Raw genomic sequence first — 21,415 nt, forward strand, 5'->3', positions numbered from 1 at the left:
TCCTGCCTGGACATCAGCGACCCGTGGATTTGAAATGGACCACAGGAAACCCAGGAGTGTTGTTGCGCACCTCGCAAACTGAATGTTCGCTAAAACGACTCAGGACTAAATAAGACTAATAAGTCTTCGTTCTGTTTCACCAATAAAAAGAAGTGGGGAATTGCCGGCAGAAAACGCAGTAAAAAAGATTATTGGAATGGCAGGTGATATAAATATGGTCACGAATGGCCATTAAGTCAAGCGACAAAGGTTTATTTCGAACGTCTGTTTTGGAACAGTTTTGCTTCATCAATCAAAGGGCGTGAAAAAGAAAATCACTAAATGACTGACGATTGACGGGCAGTTTCTCTTTGGTGCCCAGCCTTTCCCGAAATGTGACAGTTCTCTGACCCAGTCCCACCTCAACTATTTCATATCCAACATGGCGGCGGCACCGGGAGACAGCAGTCCTTCCAAAAAGCTCAAACTTGTTGTGTTTGGAGCTACAGGTCGGACAGGAAACGAGGTGGTAAAACAAGCACTGGAAAAAGGACATCATGTGACGGCTGTAGTGAGAACGCCTGAGAAACTGACAACTCAGTGAGTGATCATTTAGTTTCACTAAACCTCACGCAGTGAGCTAGCGGCCTGCAAGAGCATTTGGGTTTTTCGTCTCCTGAAACCTGGAAATGCCTTTGCATGCTAGCGTACAGCTAAACTTGAGTGTGTTCAAAATCAGTCAAAGTAATAAGTTCGGTTCAATGCCTCCAAAAGAAAGCGACTGTAACCAGTCAAGCTTGTCTTATCAAGGGTGTAAAATAACTTTTTATCAAGTAGCCACCTGCTCCTAAATATTTTAAACGGCGTTGACAAAACCTGAATCGGATCGGATCGCGGATGGGATCACGGATCGGATCACAGATCGGATCACGGACCGGATCATGAAAAATAAAAAAATAATAAAAATAATAAAAATAAAATAAAAAATACAATAAAATAAATAAATAGATATAAACAAATAAACAAACAAATAAATGGTTGTTAGTTATCGGATGAACGTGGAATGGCGTAACAAGAATCGGCGTAACAAGATTTTTTTTTTTTTTTCTTTTTTTTAATTGCTTTATTAATTTATTACTATGAACTTAATTAAAATAACAAATTATCACTTTCTAGACCTGCACACAGCGGTATCTGGAACCTATTATATTTTTTCTTTATTTCACACACAACTGAGGCCACAATGTCGTTTACGACTTATATGATCTCTGGACTTCTGATTACGTAGAACTGGGCAAAGAAACAAACAAACAAACAGTAAATGTATCCCACAAAAAAGGGCACCCACATCTTCTTAATCTTCTTATAATTAATCCTTCGAGGTCGATCTAGAGCCAGGCTTTGAGGATTTCAAGGAGAAGCTATAAACGTGACTGCACAGTATGACTGCCCTTCGGACATCCTTGCCCCTATCGAGACAATGAAACGTACAAAGCCGAACAATTCAACGGAGCCATTGGAAAATAAAAAGAAGGGCCTGAAAAGTTACCGATTGCGTAAGAAAAAGAAAGAAAGAAAATGAAAATCCCACAACAAGATATATTTTCAGCTGGTCACCCATCCAAGTACTTACCCCGCGCAACAGGGCTTAACTTCGGCGATCAGACGCAAACCAATGCTTTCCTTGTGGTATCAGTGTCAGATGAGACAGAAGGTTATAAGAGAGGGTTATAAAAGTAATGCCTGGTTAATATAGATCTTTTGGAAAATTTGGCACTTTCCTGCTAAAACTGGTCGTAACCTTTATTAGCTGATTTACGTGCTCTTTCTGATACCATATGGAAAGCAAAGGCTCTTGTCCAATCGCTGAAGTTAAACCCTGTTGGGCAGGCTTAGTACTTGGATGGGTGACCAACTGAAAATACCCCGAGTTAGTGGGCTTTTTTTATGTTCTTTCTTTCTTTTTTTATGAAATCAGTAATTTAACAGGCCCTTCAATTTTTTCCCAACAGCTCCGTTGACTTCTTTGGCTTTGTACGTTTCATTGTCTCGATTGGGGCAAGAAAATTCATATACTACGCCGTTCTATACTAACAACCATTTATTTGTTTATTTATTTTTATTTATTTATTTTATTTATTTATTTTTTTTTATTTTACCGGTATTTTTTTATTTTTTTTTTATTTTATTTATTTTATTTTGTTTTAATTCATTTTCTATTTATTTTATTTTTTATTTATTTTTTTTTATTTTTCGTGATCCAGTCCGTGATCCGATCCGTGATCCGACCGCGATCCGATCCGCGATCCGATCCGCGATCCGATCCGATCCTGTCCGATCCGATCCAGGTTTTGTCAACATCGTATTTTAAAGCAGTAGCCAATTCCAAAAAGTTGGTCGTCATTTTAATTAGAAAAAAAAAAAACAAATTTACCCTGTCTTAAATAGACCCTCCTATCCAAAACTATTTTTATTTTTTTTAAATAAATATATTGCTTTTATTTTTTTAAATATTTTTTTTTGTAAGCTTAAATAAACAAAAAAATTATAATTCCTCGCTCAGTTTAAATTTAAGTTACCTCACTTGTAAAGAGCTGGATATTTTGCCGTTACCGTTTGTAGAACTTATGTTTAAGTGTTCATAAAGTTCTCTTTAACATTTCTTGGATACCTATTTTATTTCATTCTGTGTTACAAGAAATGAACAACAGTGAATGGCAGACATTCGCTCTTATTCTTATTTCAACATTCTCATTTCAACAGACATGAGAATTTAGTGTTAGTGAAGGGAGATGCGTGAGACGTGGAGAGTTTTGCTGCTGCTCTTGATGGAAAAGATGCTGTGCTGTCCAGTTTAGGAGTTTATGCAAACATTTTTAATCCAACCACTTTCTACTCGGAGTCCATGAATGCCATCACAGAGGCAATGAGTAGGTGAGCAATGTGTTTAACTTGGTTTTTAGCCAGATGGCTCATTGAGTATCCTGTGTAGATGTCTAATTTTTGAAGAACATTATTATACAAGTACTACTTCACATCTTGATTGTTGAATTACATAGCTTGAGAGTTATTATTAAGTACCGTATTTACTCGAATAAGCACCGCGGCGCTTATTAAATTTTTCCCGCTTATTCGAGGGCTGTGCTTATTTGAGGGAGGTGCTTATTTAAAATTTGGATGCCACAAAGAATCTAATCTTTTACAGTAATTGAAAAGAGTGTCTTTTGATTGACAGTTTTCGTCTCTTGCTGAAGAGAGAAGTACCGCTAGCTGTCCTGGCAAAGCTCGCGACCTTCACACCATTTACAGAACTACATATTGTTAGAATGTTGGATAGAAAACCTAATGGGCGAGCGGTAAAACAATCACTTTGAACTGCAAAACATCGTTTTTGATGGAAAGAAACGTCCAAGATTGTTTTAGAGTTGCTTTGTAGTGCTGTTTTAAGTTAAACGGAATTCCTCGAATAAACACCGCATCGGGACTGTGGTGCTTATTCGGGGGCAGCGCTTATTAACTTTTTTGTCCCAAACGCGGCACTTATTCGAAAGCGGCGCCTATTCGGGGGCAGCGCTTATTTGAGTAAATACGGTAAGTAGAATTGAAAACTTTTAAATAAATATGCAAATGGAAACTGCTGAAAATACAACAAAGATACTTAAATTTTGCAAAATGTTTTTAAGAGAGCGTGCCCAGACCATGTAAGGAGGGTGGTGTCTTGAGCCCCACATGACAGTAAGAGTTTGAGTGCTACCACTTACAAATCCTGGCTAAAAGCATGTGCTAAAGTTAAATAAATGTTAAAATTGTGAATTTGTCTCTAGTGTCCAAGCATTCTTTTCTTGGACCACCATTGGCGACATTGCCTCTAGTTATTTTTGATCTCTGTTGAAAATTTTAGGGTTGCTGTGCAAATCTGAAAACCATAAACACATTTGTTATACTTCCATTGGAAGATATTTTGGCTCCATCGCAGTCAATTTGTTTTGTAACTGTGCCCTGCAGATTGAGCTGTCAGGTCATTTGATGGTTTTGTACAAAAAAGTTTCATGTCCAAGTTAAATCAAAGTGTTCACAGTTTTCTTATTTGTGCTGTAACTCTATGTTCTGCAATTAAAAAAAGAATACTTCACTCATTATTATTATTTTATTATTTTATTACTTCCTCATTTAGGCACAAAGTCACTCGGCTAGTGACTGTAACATCATGGTGTACCCAACCAGGGCCAAACAATTACTGGTTTCTAGAATGGGTTATAAAGCCACTGTTTCTTAATGGAGTGATCAAGGATATGGCAACCATGGAAATAATGCTGGAAAGCAGTGACCCACAGGCATTGAATTACACAATTGTTAGACCATGTCGGCTACTAGTGGGTATGTAGACCCGCTGTCACATTCTAATCCCCAGAGCTTCTTGTCTCTCTTAGCCGGCTGAGCCTGGAGCATGAGAAACAACGGGCTCTAGGATCTGGGGACACATGACAAATCAAATCATGTGGCCCCAGAGCCACTTAGTTTTTTGTGCCCCAGGCTCAGCTGGCTAAGAGGGACAAGCGGCTCTGGGGACAAAATGCTGCTGTCAGTGCTTTCAATAAGACCCAGCACCAGCTTCTTCAATTGCTCTCTGGTGGGTGAATGAAATGAAATAAATACAAGGAACAACCAATCAAATAAAACAATTTAAAATCCCTTTGTTATACGAGAGTTTAAAACGGTTGTTTTGATAGGCTAGGCTTGAAATTCCCTTTGTTCAATTCCAGCAAATCAAAGTCATGTGTCCCAAGAGCCACTTGTTCCTTGTGCCCCAGCCTCAGCCGGCTAAGAGGGACAAGCAGCTCTGGGGACAAAAATGCTGCTGTCAGTGCTTTCAATAAGACCCAGCACCTGCAATAAGATGTTTCTAGCTTCTTGTATTGCTCTTCGACGGGTGCTGCACAAGGACAGCAGCAACTATTTCAAAAAAGCTGCGAACCTGCAATTAGCCTTATTTATTGCAACTTAATTGATTTTATTGCCATTTTCAGTGGTATGCGAACTCTAAAAATTCAATCCTCAACAAATGGTGTACACTTTTTGCTGCCATCAATCATTTTAGCGGACCTCTCGGGAAACAGAAGTTTACTTCAACTGGGTCAAAAGGTCATGTCCTTCAGTTGTGATTGGTAGATTTTGATCCATTTTGTTTGTTTCTGTTTTTCATGGCTTGTTTGCTGTCGTCATAATTATGATTCAGTTGGCTGCAGGGAAAACGCAATCATTAGTTGAATTTTGAACTTCAGAAGTCACATATTACTGTAAACCACAACAAATAGAAAGCTTGACTGTGTAGAGAAAGTGGGCTTCTTAAGAGACTGACATGACTTGCAACTTTTTCAGGTGAACAGACCGGGAACTATAAGGTTGAAGAAGGGCAATGTAACACTGGAACAACAAACAAGATCACATGTGCAGATGTGGCAGAATTTATGCTGAAGACTCTAGAAAGTAATGAGTATGACAGGAAAGGAATTGCAATTGCTGGATTGTGAAAATGTCCAAGAAAAAAAAAACTACAGAACTTTATGTTTGTAAACAAAATATCAAAATAGGATTTAGAGTATTTGATTACTGATCCATTTATGTTAAAAACTAATGTTAGATTTAAAATATTTTGCAGTTTGCTATCGGCAGACAATAATGAAAATGTTATTGGCTAGCATGAAAGGCGTGCAATCCCTAAAAAAAGTAACAGCTATGCACAGCCCTTTGCATGCATAATTTCAGCATGCCTTTGATGCTAGTCAATACTATTATTTTTATACAGAGCATTGAAACAGAGTCCAACCGGTTAATATAAAACACTATCTAGATAATATATATTAAATACAAACCACTTAATATAAAAGCAGTGTCAAATGACAAGTAAATATGAAAAAATCAGGTCAGATTTTAGTGATTGTCTTAAGATCGTGTAAAAAGTCCAGTTTCCTGTTCTATTGTTGTTTGGTACTACAACAAGCTCAGTTAGTTACATAATTTCTCTTATTTCTTTGGCTTCTTTAAGTAGTTTACAGTGTCACAAAATTGGCGACTTAGACTGGGAATCAGAAAAGACCTCGAGGAACTCTTTATGAGCAGCGCAAATTTTGATCTGCAATAATTTTTCGTTTTATTTTTGCCCCCAAAATGCTTGAAACGTGGTACTAAACTTATTGCGATTTGAATGAATATGAATATATTTCCTTTGAATTTATAGGCCAAAATAACTCAATATGGATATTTCCCAATCGTAGTTACAGCAGACAGTCAACTCTCGCCTTAAGGGCACCCCGCTATTACGAACACTCGCTTCAGTCAACTCTTGTTATAGCAGACACGCTCCGGGCATCGTATGAGTCGTTTCCAGTCAAACCTCTTTCGCCGGGGATCTGGATTCTGTCTATTTCTCAGTTATAGTTTATTTTATCTTTAATTTTACACTTAATCTAAGTAATTTTACGTATTTCCAGTGTTACGCAAATACTGCAAATTGAAAACACGCCTTCCAATGTGGAGAAGGCTGGTTTGGTTATCCGAAGTAAAGTACACAAAATCTAAACTCATTCTACGTTGCAATTGTATCGGCCTCTGCTTTTAAATTTCTCATTTTCAGCGGATAGAAACGACAGCCGGAAATTGCACGATCGAAATTATTTATTTTCCCGAATATTAGACAAAATAATGAGGCTCCCTCACGGAACAAGGGAACATGGCCATAAACGTTTTAGAAACATGGGAACAAAAGGAAAATAATGCTGGGAACAGGGTAACGAAAGCGTATTTTAGGGAACAGGGAACACCAAAATCGAAGAAATACTTTTAGGGAACATGGTACATCTCGTAACACAAGGGAACATTTGTTGGGAATATGCCCCACCCAGCTCAGGCCCTCAGTAATTTTCCTTTTACTACTAGTAACCGACGATCTTTCTATTTTCTCCATGTTCAATCAAAAGTAGGATAAGTGTCAAATATAATTTTAGTTTGGCAGCGTACAGCGAAGGATGATCGGATTTTTATAAAAAGCTCTAAAATATTTCCATGACTCAAACTCGTTAGAAAGGCGTTTGATAATTTCGCGAACATTTATTTGATAACTTGAAAAAAGAAACTTATTTGCTGCTAGTAGTAAAAATTTAGACTGCTTCAACTACCCCACCCCGTCCCTGCCTTCCGCCATTAAAAAGGACTCGTCTTGTAGCTTCTTATATATCCTGTGTCATTCTTCCTCCCGCCTTGTAGTATCACGGTTACATCAACTCACGTCTTACATCATCTTATATTCCCCAGTTTTGGCTACATCACATGAAGTCAGTTTAGACCAATCATAGGTTTAAAAATCTTTGATGGATTATAAATCCCATGATATGCCCCCCCCCCCCCCCCCCAGAGATAAGCCCCCTCTCCTAGTACATCATTCATAATATATTTGAAATGAAATTGATTAATAATGAGATTTTAAAGTTAAATTCAAAACCAGTTAATGAAAAATAATTTTGATCAATGCTGCTATAGCTCATTCACATTGTGACATGTTTTTTTATTCTGCTTTTAAGCCCTCATCCCCCAGATATAAGCCCTCCTGTTTATTGGCCCATCCAAAACCCCTTATGAAGTAGTATAAACCCAGGGCTTATAAGTGGAATTTTATGTATCTCCCAGAAAGTCTAATTTAGAACGGATGAAGATTTTCGTAATGAATAAACGATTGAATAGCGAAATCATTACTAGTGTAAATTTAGTGAGTACAATCAGGAAAAGTAGTTTTTTTTTTATAAGCATTACAATTGAAAAACGAAACATCTAGTTTACCGCATTCTTTCAAGATATCGAATTTCTAATCACGCAGTACAAGAGGGTAAAAAGTTTTCTGTGAATGTCACGTTTACCGATCAACTTTAAATTTCTCTTTACGATGGCAAAAGACTGCCAGGCGACTCGTGATGGGAATAAAGGAAATAATCAACTGAATGATAATGTTCTGTAGCCTAGTTATGCCATGAATTACATCGACCTTGAGAAATGTGACTGTGTTTAGAACTGTGTTAGTGACGCAGCGCTTTTTAATGGCTATTATAAATGCTAAAAACATGGCATTTTTTTCTTGAATTACGCTGCAGGTTTTCACCGAGATAATTATCCGGATGTTTTAATTTCCAGTTGACGCTCTGATAAGCTACCACTCAGATATGGAAAACTTAAAATTGAAAAGCAAGTTCTGCCAGCAATTTGACTGCCTCCTGCAGTACATTTTTCTAGAAGATTTTTGTTTATGTTAACGATGAATAACGTTTTTAAAAGGATAGTCAATCAATTACAAGACTCGCCAAGATCCAAAGCACATTGGGTAGATTGAGCGGCAATTTGTTGATCGAGTCAATCAATGGCCACCAATGGGGAAAAACGGGAAAAGGTGGCTCGCCGGCTTAATGCTTATCACGTTAGACTCCGAATCGAGCAAAGCGGTGCGGCAACAAGCGTTTTCCGGTACCATTTAATATCATGATCATGTGTTAGTCTTGAATTGGCCAAGACTACCACATAGTGCCTCTCCGCTCACGAGTATAAATGGGTAACTGTTACGCCTAATTGATTTTAACGACGCACAGTCGCGTTCATAAGTGCGCTATTCATTTAAATTTGTATTTTTCTTTCACGGACCCAGCCCTTAGGGTCTTTCAGGCGCTAAAATCGCAGTGTGTCCGCCATCTTGCATTTGAATGCCTAAAAGACACTGTGGCCCAGCCATGCCAGTTCCAGGTGTTCGGTTAGCTGGGGCCGCGCAAAGAACGATGAGTGAGGAAAACAAGAGGACTTTTTAGGCTTTCACAGGTAAACATTGGGCACCGTATTACGTAACTGCACCGAGATTCCGACCACAGCTACATGCCTCAAACGTAAATTTGTTCTTAACTTTTTGTCTTTTTTTGCTCTTATTCTGCTTCTCGGCTTCGCGGCTTATTTTCCAACAAGAGTGACAACGACGACAACCCATTACACACTTTATTTAACAACAATAACATTTGTTTTTACCAAAACAGTAGTGCAATAAGAAAAGAAATTTTAAACTGCATAAAATGTTCCAGTTTGAGTTCTTTAGAAAAGTGGAACACAAAGCGCAGCTGCAGTTGTACTTTAATGTTCTTGGTCCTCAAAATCCATTTTTACCATATTGTCGCGAAGCAGATTTAGGAAACAGCAACGAAGAAGAGACAAGGCTTCTCGACAAACAGGTTCTAATGTTTCTGGCTTGCATCGATTAACCTATAACACTAAGGTTTGATTCCCGCCGGGCACTCAGAATTGCATAACGTAGAGGAGACGTGGAACCACGATAGAAACAGCACTGAACCGATATACGAGTGATATACATGTAGAACCGCATCTTCCTGTTCTTTACAATTAGAAGGCTACGGACACGAAGACGGTACTCGTAAGGACAGCTCAACGGGTCCTACAGGTTTGGGGTGAGTAGGGGGGGGGGGGGGGGGGTGATAACCCACTCACTATAAAATCTGATCTTCTTGGATTTCGATTCGGTGGCTGTCACCGACACTGGTGGACTTCGAGCGCGATGGAAAGCCGGGCCTATGTTCCACACCACCAGGAGCCGGGCAGTCGGGCGATGAAGAACGCTGTCGATATCGGTTGAAACAAAGGCGTATTCGCTTAGGGTCTTGGCAACACAACATCCGGGAATGTGTTCTCTGCTTCTCTCACTGCCTCCTCAGGGAAAAAAGCCGCCACGCACAATTCTGTTGCCTTCACCCAGCCCCGGTCAGGCATGCTATCATTCTTCCCTACAGGGGGTGAAAAGAACTTTGAATAAGTGAATGAGGGATAAAGGATGGGGGATGTGGGATGAAGGGACACTTGATGTGGCATGAAGGATATGTGGGATGAGGGATATGAAATGAGGGGTGAGGGATTCATGAGGGATAAAGGATGAGGGATGTGGTATGAACGATTCCGGATGAGGGTGCCACAGGCTGATTAACACTGATCTTTCTTCATACAGTTTCTACTTGACATTTCTTATGCTATTACTCACCTGCTTCAAAGTCATCCTCAACCTACCTACAGAGCTACATATCTATATAACTGGATTTAAGAATTCTGGTATTATTTTCCTCGGATTTTAAAAGAAGTATGGTATTATCGGTTAATCATTTGAAGATTTCTAGCGAAACGTTCTCTTATGGCGAATGTAAGTAAGACAGAATTGATGAAATTGTTTAGCACGGCGGCATCATTTCATTTATTCTGTCATCTATTCCTTCATGGGAAAAATAGAACCCACAAAAATCACTTGGCTACCAGTTGCTTCACAGTAAAAGTTGGTGGAGCATCGCACCGATATCGTGGAGGTCACGGATTTGAACCCGGTGTTCAAAGCCCTGAAATTTTTTTCAGGCATTTTGCCCCGTTTGATTAAATGTATCATTGCTTGTTTCTTAATGTAAGTTACTTACAAAATACTTGTTTAAGATCCACTATGAGAGATGTGGGCGTATTATCTTCCATGACTTCTGCACTTCCTTGTAGGACTACAAACAGGGTACCGCCTTGAGACCGAAAGCAAAATACATGTATCAGTAAAGAACCAGGGCCCGGTTGCATAGAGCAACTAAGATTAAGTGAGATTTTCTGCAACCATTCCCTGTGTTCCAGAGGATTTTCGCGGCCCGTGCTATTATGGATGAATTGGGCAAAGACGGACTAAAGAGTAACGAAAAACCCATGACGCTGCAAAAACATTCAGCGGAACGCAAGGAGCAGTTGCAGAAAATCCCACTTTATCTTAAGTTGCTTTATGCAATTGGGCACATGGGGGATCAAAGATTTTTCTTAGTAGGGGGTGAACCAATAAACCACATATTATTTCTTTGCCGAATACCAGTTGTATTTGAAAGTCGCAGGTCATCTCAGGGGGGAGGGGGGGGGGCACCTTTCCGGGCCTCGATCCGCACCTGAGAACTTGCCAATCTCTAAGATGTTTACTTGTGTTGAGTTGCTTAAAATGAGGATTTAATGACGTCGCTTACAACTTTTTTTCTCTTCTTAGGGGACGGGGTGTAGAGATCCTGGGAGTGATGTCGAGAGCTGTTCTCTTGTTTATTGCTGCTTGCATTGCATCTGCCATTCCAAAACAAGTGAACCACTCACAGAACACCAATAATAAGAAAAAAGTAGACTAACCTTCTTGGTACTGTCTGGTTGACAACATGACATCATCAGCTTGCACTTCCTTAATAACCATGGACAGAGCAAGAATGTACAGGAATCCTGGTGGACAAGCTTTGAATTCTTCTGTCTGTCAAGAAAATCGCATTCTTGAGTAATGATTATGATTCTGCACTTACATACATGTACGTGGCTTAAACAAAGAGGAAACAGGTTTTAAGAAGTGAGGCAGGATGAAGCATGGAAGATGAGAAATGGAGAATTAAAAGGTGAGGAGTGCGGCGTGTGGGATGAGGGATTTTGCACGAGGGATAAGAGGTGAAGGAAGAGGAAAGAAGGATAAGGAGTATAAGATGAGGGATAAAGGATGAAAAATGACGGATGAGTGGTGAAAGATACAGGATAAGGGATGTGGGATAAGGGATGACAGATGTGGCATACGGGATATGGGATCAGGGATAAGGGGTGAGGGATATGGAATGAGGGATGTGGGCTAAGGGATGAGGGATGTAGCATGAGGGATATGGGATGAGATATATGGGGTTCAGGATGGAGGATAAAGGATAAGAGATGAGGGATAATGGATGTGGACTAAGGAATGAGGGATAATGGATATGGACTAAGGGATGTGGGATGAGGGATACGGGATGTGGGATGAGAGGTAAAGGATGAAGGATATACGGGATGAGGGATTCTTCTTTACTTTTCTTATGTTCTTACTCACCTGCTTCAAGGTCATCCTCAAAATCTTAATAGAGAAAACAACAAATGGAACATTATAATTATAACATTAATTACTGCTTTGTTACGAAGCTAAAATGCATAAATAATTATGCTAAACGTTCCCTGTCAGTTTAATGGGTGTCATTTCTTAAGGTTGGTGCAGTGGCATAATGCAGTCTGGGTTTGAGCTCTGGCTGGGGTCATTGTGTTGTGGTCTAGGGGGGAAATAAGTTTTCTCTTACAGTGCCTCTTTCCACCCATGTGTATATAGGTAGCAGCAAAATGTGTTGTTGGGGTCAACCCTGTGATACACTAGCATCCCATTCCCATCCAGGGAAGGGGATGAAGAAATACTCCTCCTCGAATTGCTTCATACCAAAAAAAGACAGAATGAGCTCTTCTGACATGAGCCACTTGGCCTGATCAAGGATGTAGAAATAAGAAAAAAATGCAGGAATGTGTTGAACATTTTTTTGATCATCCAACCAGTCTGTTTTCTTTTTTAATGGACTCATGTGCTCGCACTACATTTCAGTGTACTTGCATCATCTTTAGCAAAACACAGGTTTAACAGATTGATTGTTATTCAATATCCACAAGATAAAAAGACGGTCAAACCTCCAAATCCAAAGCTCCTCCATACTTTGAGTACAGCCTGCTATCTCTCTGAGTGACCTGTTGTTTCCACTTGACACTTAGCTCTTGGAGCAATGTTGCTTCTGTTGTGAACTGTGCAATGAAATTTGTAATAAGCATGTGTTGTTGTTGTTATTGTTGTAGCTGATGATCTCTAGCAACTTAATCTGTAAGTGTTCATAATAGAGATAAAAAAAACTTCTTGTTTATGATTGGTTCTCTACAAACCTATTATTTTTTTATGTCAAGGAATTGACACAATGATCATGTGAATGCCCAATTTTAACATTATCATATTTGGCTGATCAAACAACTCAGAAGTCAAGTGATTTGTGCTCATCATATAAATTGTGCAATTTTTCCCTGAACTGTACTCCACTCAATCCAATTTATATAATTACTGATTTAAACAATGCCAAGTTACTGTAATTAAAAAGAATTAAACTTATTATTACATAACAATGTTTTGATACAAAAAGATCCATGTATTTTCTGCTCATAAAATCAAAATCTTTACCAAAAAAGCTGCAAGATTACAAAATTGTATAAAACAATTTGTACGTGTTTGTAGATCTGTGTCTAGCACTTACTTTCCCTAAAGATAACACTGTGTATAATTACATGAAGTGCAAAGTGTTTAATAAATGAAAATAATATACAAACCTGACTAATAGCATCTTGGAAGTTTTCCTCTCGTAGCATAATAACCTGGCATGGCCCAGCTGCCCTGTGGAGTACATGTACATTATATACCTATAATTGTACTACAAGCTCTATGTTTTTATCAGATGGTAGTTGAAAGTGGTGAAACCCAGAGTCTGCTATCAAAGTCTACAGAAAACAATGGCAGGTGATCTTTATTGTGTTAGCAAAGTAGGTGGCTTTTCTAATAGGCATGTACTCATTTATTAATGGTTACCTTATTACGCTGTACATGAAATTTTCGCGACACGTTAATTTCGCGATTTTGAGGTGCACATATTTCGCGACACTTAAATTTCGCGATTTTGCGAAAATTTTGTATTTTGGATCACTTTAATTTCGCGTTTTTGAGTGAGACACAATTTACATTTTCTTGGCAATATATTTTGACATGCCTTTGAATTATATAAAACGACTTTATCGAAGGAACAATAATGTCAAAATTAACAAAAACGCAGGGGGGGACTTAATCTCGGCAATAGCAAGAACAGAGCAGTTCCCACAATGTCTACAAGTGAGTCAATTGACGACAACATCCATTTACATTGATTACTGACATATGCGAGTCACTTAATATTCACGTCATGTTATGTTCGCGACACTTATTGTTCGCGTCACTTTAATTTCGCGATTTTTTTAAAATCGTGAAATTCGCGAAATTAAAGTGTCGCGAAAATTTCATGTAATAAGGTACTTTACCGTTTACATGTACATGTTTAGGGAGGGGGGTGGTTGGGTGACGTGAGGTGAGGTGAATCTCCATGGTATTTAAATAGAGTGTACAATATGCCTGATCTAAAAATAGAGCTTGAAGAAGAATCCAATTACAGTCACAGCAATAATATCGATCCAATGATCACATTTGGTTTAAGTATTCAGACCTCCCCCCCCCCCCTCCCCACTAAAATGCTTACAGGTCAGAGTGTTTATGGAGCCTTGAGAGAAACTGAATGGGTTAGGAGGGGCAGGTACCATCATGGAACAAGATATGGTAGGGTGCAAATAACACACAGATACATGTTGATGTATGATAAGGTTTTCAGAGTAGAATATTATACCTGCCAACTTTTCCTGGGTCAAAGGCGTGAGATTTTTATCCTGAGAGTGCCAGGATTCCCGAAGACGATACGACAATGTCCGAAGTTTTCCGAAGACGTTCCGAACATCTCCCGATCCCAGTACGTGGACGTGTTTTGCTAAACACGACCTCGTTTCCAATGCTTTTTTTCGTCAAAACTCTGTCATTTCGGGGAAGGTATTGCCATTTACTCATTTTACATGGAGTTTTATTTTCTCACACTGGTTTGAGATTACATTTTTTCGAAAATGTGTTGTTTTTGGTTGTAATTTAACTCAAATTTTTCGACTAGGCGTGAGAAATTGGTTCGTAAGCGTGAGTTGGCATGAGATCGAAGTTTTCAACTCGTAGGTGTGAGACTCACGCCCAAGGCGTAAGAGTTGGCAGGTATAGTCAATATGTAAAAAAAAACATCAAAATATAATAGCAGAGTAATACTGTATATTGAACACTGTCACAAGACTAACTGTAACATTCACTCGAGATCACCAAGTAGTTTATCGCTGAAACTGGGAAAGATTGTTAATCCTTCAAGCACCAATTATAATTTATTAGATATACATGTATCACCATTAAAATAATGCTCTTTTATGCTGTGTATCTGTCTTAACCTGACGGTGGATCTCCTCTCTGTTCCAGTGAAGAAACCTGCACAGTAAAATAACATCATTAGAAGGTGGGCATGGTGTTATGGCTGATTATCCAATGGTGGTCTGAAACACATATAAATTATGCATCTAATGCTCCAGATTCAAATGTAATAAATAATATTGTTAATAATATCATTGACTATAAAAAGAAAAAGCCTGCTGAGGGTGTTAAGCTAGTTAAAGGCACCTTTTCACACACTTGAACCTTTTTTGAAAGGCTAAACAGCAAATAAAAGGTGCATGTTATATATAAATTTTGTATCAATAATTTCTACATTCTATTAATTGGCACTGGTACCTTCCTCTCCAAAAGAGAAACCTCTGTCTCCAGCATCAAATGTAGCAAGCTCCTGATTTCCAGTTGAGAACTTCACCCTGCATACAGAGCAATTAACTTGATCATTGATCAATTCATACATTCATACTGACTGCTAATTAAAGGAGAGGGGGTGGATTTCAAAAAAAGAAAAAAAAAAAAAAAAAAAAAAATATTTTTTGGAGGAGTGGGTTGGGGAGCGGGGGTTGACAATGGGTTCTTGCCCTGTTGAGTGCTTAATTGAAAAAAAATATGGGATTTGAAGTTAAGCCTACCAAAGTACAACACTGATTATATATAACCTGGATTTTTCCTGCATATGACCGGGGGAACATCCCCTGGTAGATAATTTCGCACACCTCCAACCAATGTTGGTAAGGCTAGCTATTTGTGTGTACATACAAGTTAGTTCTCAAACTTACATTTATCAATTCTTTATTGTATAATTTAAATATAACTTACTGTCCATGAACTAGAACAAACATTTCTTGTCCTTTCCATCCTTCTTTGAAAATTATGCTGTCAGTAGGATACAGTACAATAATTGCTGCAAACAATTAAAAAGTAATTAAAGGTAAAGGAATTAGTTTTCCCTCATGGCATTTCTAAGTTAAACTGTCTGGTAAATTCTTTTTTCCTGAATTACTTATACATGTAGTTTGCGGTTCAGAAAGTTTTAAAGTAACAGTAGGCATGCAGCTTTATTATCAAAGTAGTTGGCCAATTTTACCATCATTAAGTAAAGAATCAGAGGATATCCCAGCAGAGTAGATATGGCTTATTCGAGGCTGGGCACTTACATGTATTAACTTTTCCTACCTTCAGGGTGGGCGCTTATTCAAAGTGGGCGCTTATTCGAGGTTGGGCGCTTAATTGAATAAATACGTACCTAGTTTATGACCAAAAAGGTGTGAAATAAATAATAACATTAATATTAAAATTTGCTTCTCCATCCACCAGAGAAAGCTAAGAATACCTACTGCATTATATAATTTATAAATATATTTTTAAAAAACATAATTTTAAATTAACTGACCTGGCTTTATGGTGGTGACCACAGATACCAAAGACTCTTTTCTCCAGCTGTGTACCACTGGGGACTAAGAAGAAGAAAACAATAATACAGTCAAAGCTCTCGTAAGCGGAACACTAGGGACGCAAAAAAGTGTCCGTAACAGGAGCTGGCCGCTTACGATAATGGTTCTCAAAAGGGGCCACTAGAGGTGTGGGGGATAAAGGGCAGCTTAAGGGAGCTTGCCCAGCTAACAATAACCGGAGGGACGTGGATGACGACGAAACAAGCACTGAAATAGGGTACTGTAATTACTGTGAAATCATTGTGATGAACAGCGATGTGAAGTTGATTGATAAAAATAAGATGAAGAGGTTGTAAATATGATTTTCTTTGGGTTGTCCACTTTCAGGAGCTTAAAAACAAAGAAAAAGTCTAAGTCGTAATCTCTGAAAGTGTCCGCGGCGCTTACAGGAATGTCCGCTTACAAGATTGTAAAAATACAGTGTTTGTATGAGAGTTGAAACAGGGTTTACAACAAGGCGGCCGTAAGTAGAGCTGTCCACTTATGAGAGTGTCCGTTAAGAGAGCTTCGACTGTAAAATTATTTATATCGTTATTATAATTGTGCCATTTCAGCTCAGACATCTGGGAAATCAATAGTAACTAAGGCAAACACAGTGTAGTTACGATGTGTGTCTACCAACCTTTTGTAACACATCTATAGCAATCTCCTTTGACAGCTGTCGGTTGTCAAACAGTTTACTGGTGTCAAGGTATCTCCTACAATTAACGTTGAATTAACAATTAATTAATATTATTATTAACAATTAACATTAAGCGAGGAAATATCAAACTACAATATTATAGTATAAAATCTACTACAGAGCAATTATTTTATTTATTGTCAGTGTCACTTCAACTACCAAAGAAATAGTATACTAGCATCTCATCCAGTAAATTAAGTGGAACAAGAAGCCCTGTGGCTTTATAGACCGGCGTAGTAACGTTTTTTTTTTCTTTTTTCGTTATATTGAAGCACGTCAAGCGATAACAATAATACGATACTTCGCCGCCAGAGTGGGTAAGGTCAAAGGACTGCTTTGATCATGAATTGTTTACACCGCTTTTACGTCTGTTTTCTTTCTTACACTAAAACTCATGAAATATAACTTGTCTCTTTTGTTCATATATCTTGTATCTGAGTCCTTTCTAACTGTCTAGTTCTGTTTTGCTTTGTGGTCTAAGCAGAATTTCTTATTGAGTGAAACACTTTATACAAAATGCATAATTATTATGCATGGTAATTTATAAAATCCCTCATCCCAATAAGCAATTTCAAGTGGCCGATGAGAGATGAGATGTAGTAAGCCAAACAGAATAAGTGACGTAGGAAAACAAGTAATTACAATCCCTCTGTCCCATGCCTCTTCCTCCACCCTGGCAAATTATTTTAAGTGGCTGATGAAAGATGACCAGTCTAAGCCAATCAGAATGTGTGACCTTCAATACCCTTCCTACAAAAGAAACTTACCGAACGCAAGAGACGGGCGCGCGTAGGCCGATAGCAGCCTGGGCCCATCCCCAGGGGGGATACTCGGGATTTCAAGTGACGGGGATGATCGAAGGATTTTTTTGGGTTGGAAAATTTGGCAGCTATTTTTTTTTTCATTTAAGTAGGGATGTTTTTGGGTATTAAAAAAAATCTGAAGATTCATGATAGTGCATTAGCTGTGTACTTTTGTGAAAGTACAAAGAAACATATTTTGTTGATGATTTTTGAGGGGTCAATTTTGTATCTAAGTATTTTTTGGGTTAAGTTTGAAGCCCTTGGGTTTTTTTTGGGTCTTGATTTTTGCCCCCATTTGATCATCCCCGTCATTTGAAGTCCCAAGTACCCCCTCTGGGGGCCCATCTAATAAAGAAATTGATAATCAAAAAGATTGAAACTGTCTTCATAAATGCTGCAAGCAGAATCTTTAGTGTTGACCATGGAGCTTAATGAAATTTATTTAATGTGAATGTCTGTCAGTAAAATGCTAGACAGTCCTTTATCTTTATCTTTACTTAAAAAATATATATATTATAAACAAATTACCGGTAATCTAATTTGGCTACATACATTTTTAGAGCAAGCATTAAAGGAGAAAATTTTATAACTCAGAATGAAACCTCTTACATGTAATTGCTGCAGAGAAATTTAGTATGTACTGAACAGATGTAGTATTTCCACCAACCTCTGTTGAAACCACTGCAGTAGAGTTATCTCACTGGGAAACGTGAGCAGCTGTCGAGCATCAGAGGTCTTCAGAAGTAATATCACACACCTTGTTAAAATACAATTATATTATTAAATGTGTTGTAAAGTCATAACATGGGCACTATTGCCAGTATCACGAGCATGACATTGAGAAGTCACTAAAGCTGAAGTCAATTTAAGACATTTTTTACAACTGCAGTTTTATTAAATTAAAATATTATTACTATACTAGTGCAATGAATCTATTTTAAATAAATCAATGTTTTATTCTATCATGGGACGGGACAAAACGACCAGTTGAAGGGAAATTAAAGCGATTCCAAATGCTAAAGATTCAGCTTGTGGGCAGCTACTTTAATGTTGGCAGTCCAAACACGACTGAAACAGTTCACGATGCAATATGCTTCCCGCGATGCTTTGACCTTTACAACATCACACTTAATAAATCGTTCAATTTGTCCAATAGTTGCGACACCCTGCTAAACATTGGAACTGACATGCACATGTATGTACCTGTTAGATGACCACACATCAGCAGTGCACTTCATATTAAACAGCACAGAAACTTCCCCAAAGCAATCGCCTGCTTGAATTTCCCTCAAGACAAACTTTTGGTTTTCACTGAAAACAGTTACATTCCCTGACACCAGCACATGAATTCCAGATGCCTCTTGGCCTTTGCTAAGTAGAATTTCTGGGGTATCCTCTGTCTCTTTCAGTTCTACACGACGTATCACTTCATCCCGAACACCTTTATCAAGGGCAATAGGTAGTCTGTTTAAGCAGTCAGTGAGTCTGGCAACAGCTTCTGGTGGAAGTAAAGGATTGATTGATGATGCAAACTGTGGACGTACCATTTGACTTTCCCGTCTTCTACCACTCTGTTTGTTGCCCATTTCCAAATAAACGGAACAAAGATTGTTTCTAATCCTTGTCAGTCTAATAATTAATAATAATAATAATAATTTAATAATTTATATAGCGCTTTTTACATGTACTGATCAAAAGCGCTTTACAAGAATTTAATTAAAAACAATAAAATGTTTACATATATATAAAACAACTAAAACCTATTAAAGGTAAAAATAAATCTAACATGAAGTTGAAAACAAAATCAAAGAATAAGTCAGATTTAAATCATAACATGATATTACTAGCATGTTTGTTATGTTTTTGTTTTATTGTTGTTCTTTGACTTGTTTTTATTTTTGTTTTGTTTTTCGTTTGGTTTGGTTTGTTTTATTTTACTATACACATGTATATGGAGAGGGCCCAGTTTGTTGTGGGTGAACCTGTAAGGCAGAATAGTTATATGACAGAATGGCATTAGTTTGCTAGAGGTTAGCTTCACCCTGGTTTACTTGCAGGTAGCTTTTATTTGTTGATTAGGGCAATACTAGTATATGCTGCCCTAACCAAGAAATAAAAGCTAACCGCAAGCAAACCCGGGTGAACTGAAGCTAACTGCAAGTAAACCAGAGTGAAAATTAGTGCCATTCCATCAATCGGCCATTCTATTCAACTAAATAGGGTCACCCCTTGCAATGGCATTTTACAAGCAATGCTTCACGTCCCTGCACTACTTGAACTGGCTTGATTGTCTAACTACCGTAGGTTCTGAAAGCAATGATCCTCCAAAAGTAATGAAATTTCAACACTGTTATGATTATATCAATAATTTCCTGAAAGTTGCAACCTGCTAAAAGTAAGGACGCTTCAAAGCACCGGTAATCTTGAACAGAATTTTGCTTGTTATTAAGAAAATGATGAAAATAAAAGATACAACAAGCTGTAACAAGCTGACTTAAATGTTTGTTTTATGCAAGCCACATTGCAAGGGCAATTATTCAAGTGTATACTCTGTTCTGATGCAACATATATTAAATTCTTTTCAACAAGCTTGTTTAACCTTTCTCTATATGCAAAATATAACATAGACCGATATCTTCCACAAGGTCTTATTCAAAACATTTTTATTATCATGGTATACCTTTCAGCTACCTTCAGGAAAACATAGTAAAAGGCAGCTTTGACCTTATTCTGGATACAGTGGCTATTTGTACGACACCTGTACAGTGCTGACTTCAATTTGCTATTCATACAGGAGTCCATCATTTTAGTAGGTTTCCTATGTTGTTATTATATGTCTGTTAAGATGCATCCTGTGATTCTTTTGAGCACTGTTGATTTGACTGACAGACAAAATTGCCTAGTCTCTGCATGCTATGTGAACAACCCATCTCACAGAACTCACAGAAATGTCACACAACCTCTGTTCAAAGATTGACTTTTACAAAACTAAAAGGCAGGTGAATATTTGTGAAAAAAAATTCTTGTAGCTTTATTATGATACAAAATAGAATTGACTTGACTGAAATGAGCGTTTACATCAAAATTCTACGAGAGTCCACAGACTTCCATATAAGACGCTACTGGTACAGGACATGTACGCTGATTTGCACTTTATACACACAATGCAGCTTCTTTGACATTGTTTTAATAAATTAAATTATTTCAATCACAGCGTGCGTGGATTGAAGAATCATGTATGAAGAGCAAAATGTATAAGACAGTGTGTGGGTCCCACACAAATGGCAACTAGCTGCGGACAATTCATGAGGAAGCCTTTTTAAGACTCGCATTTGACTCCAAGTAAAAACTTATTCAAGCCAAGACTCGCATTTGACTCCAAGTAAAAACTTATTCAAGCCAACTCAAGAGCTATAATTGTTGAAGTTGTCAGAAATTCTTTTTATGAAATCAATGTTTGACCTTTTTAACCCTTTCATCACACTAAACCGGAAAACCGGGATTCTGTTTTCCCACTGGAACATACTAAACCGCTTTTCTGGGA

At 38.0% G+C, this 21,415-nt stretch overlaps 1 protein-coding gene and 1 pseudogene across 1 annotated transcript; one reads left to right on the top strand and one right to left on the bottom strand.

Annotated features, from left to right (window-relative positions):
• The first annotated feature begins 375 nt into the window (after nt 1-375).
• LOC144658499 (flavin reductase (NADPH)-like) lies at nt 376-6,563 on the top strand (annotated as a pseudogene).
• Nucleotides 6,564-8,986: 2,423 nt separating this feature from the next.
• LOC144658485 (uncharacterized) lies at nt 8,987-19,502 on the bottom strand. Its single transcript, XM_078518904.1, has 13 exons — nt 19,075-19,502; nt 18,539-18,628; nt 17,009-17,084; nt 16,326-16,389; nt 15,752-15,836; nt 15,272-15,348; nt 14,935-14,971; nt 13,207-13,270; nt 12,526-12,636; nt 11,909-11,932; nt 11,200-11,314; nt 10,473-10,565; nt 8,987-9,800 (listed from the first exon to the last, which is right to left on the bottom strand). Exons 1-13 carry the CDS (start codon nt 19,455-19,457, stop codon nt 9,670-9,672), a joined length of 1,350 nt encoding a protein of 449 aa, XP_078375030.1. The 5' UTR covers nt 19,458-19,502; the 3' UTR covers nt 8,987-9,669.
• Between the last annotated feature and the right edge of the window lie 1,913 nt (nt 19,503-21,415).

The sequence above is a fragment of the Oculina patagonica genome, chromosome 6 (genome assembly GCF_052425735.1).
Source record: "Oculina patagonica isolate OP01 chromosome 6, crgOcupat, whole genome shotgun sequence".
Taxonomy (NCBI): domain Eukaryota; kingdom Metazoa; phylum Cnidaria; class Anthozoa; order Scleractinia; family Oculinidae; genus Oculina; species Oculina patagonica.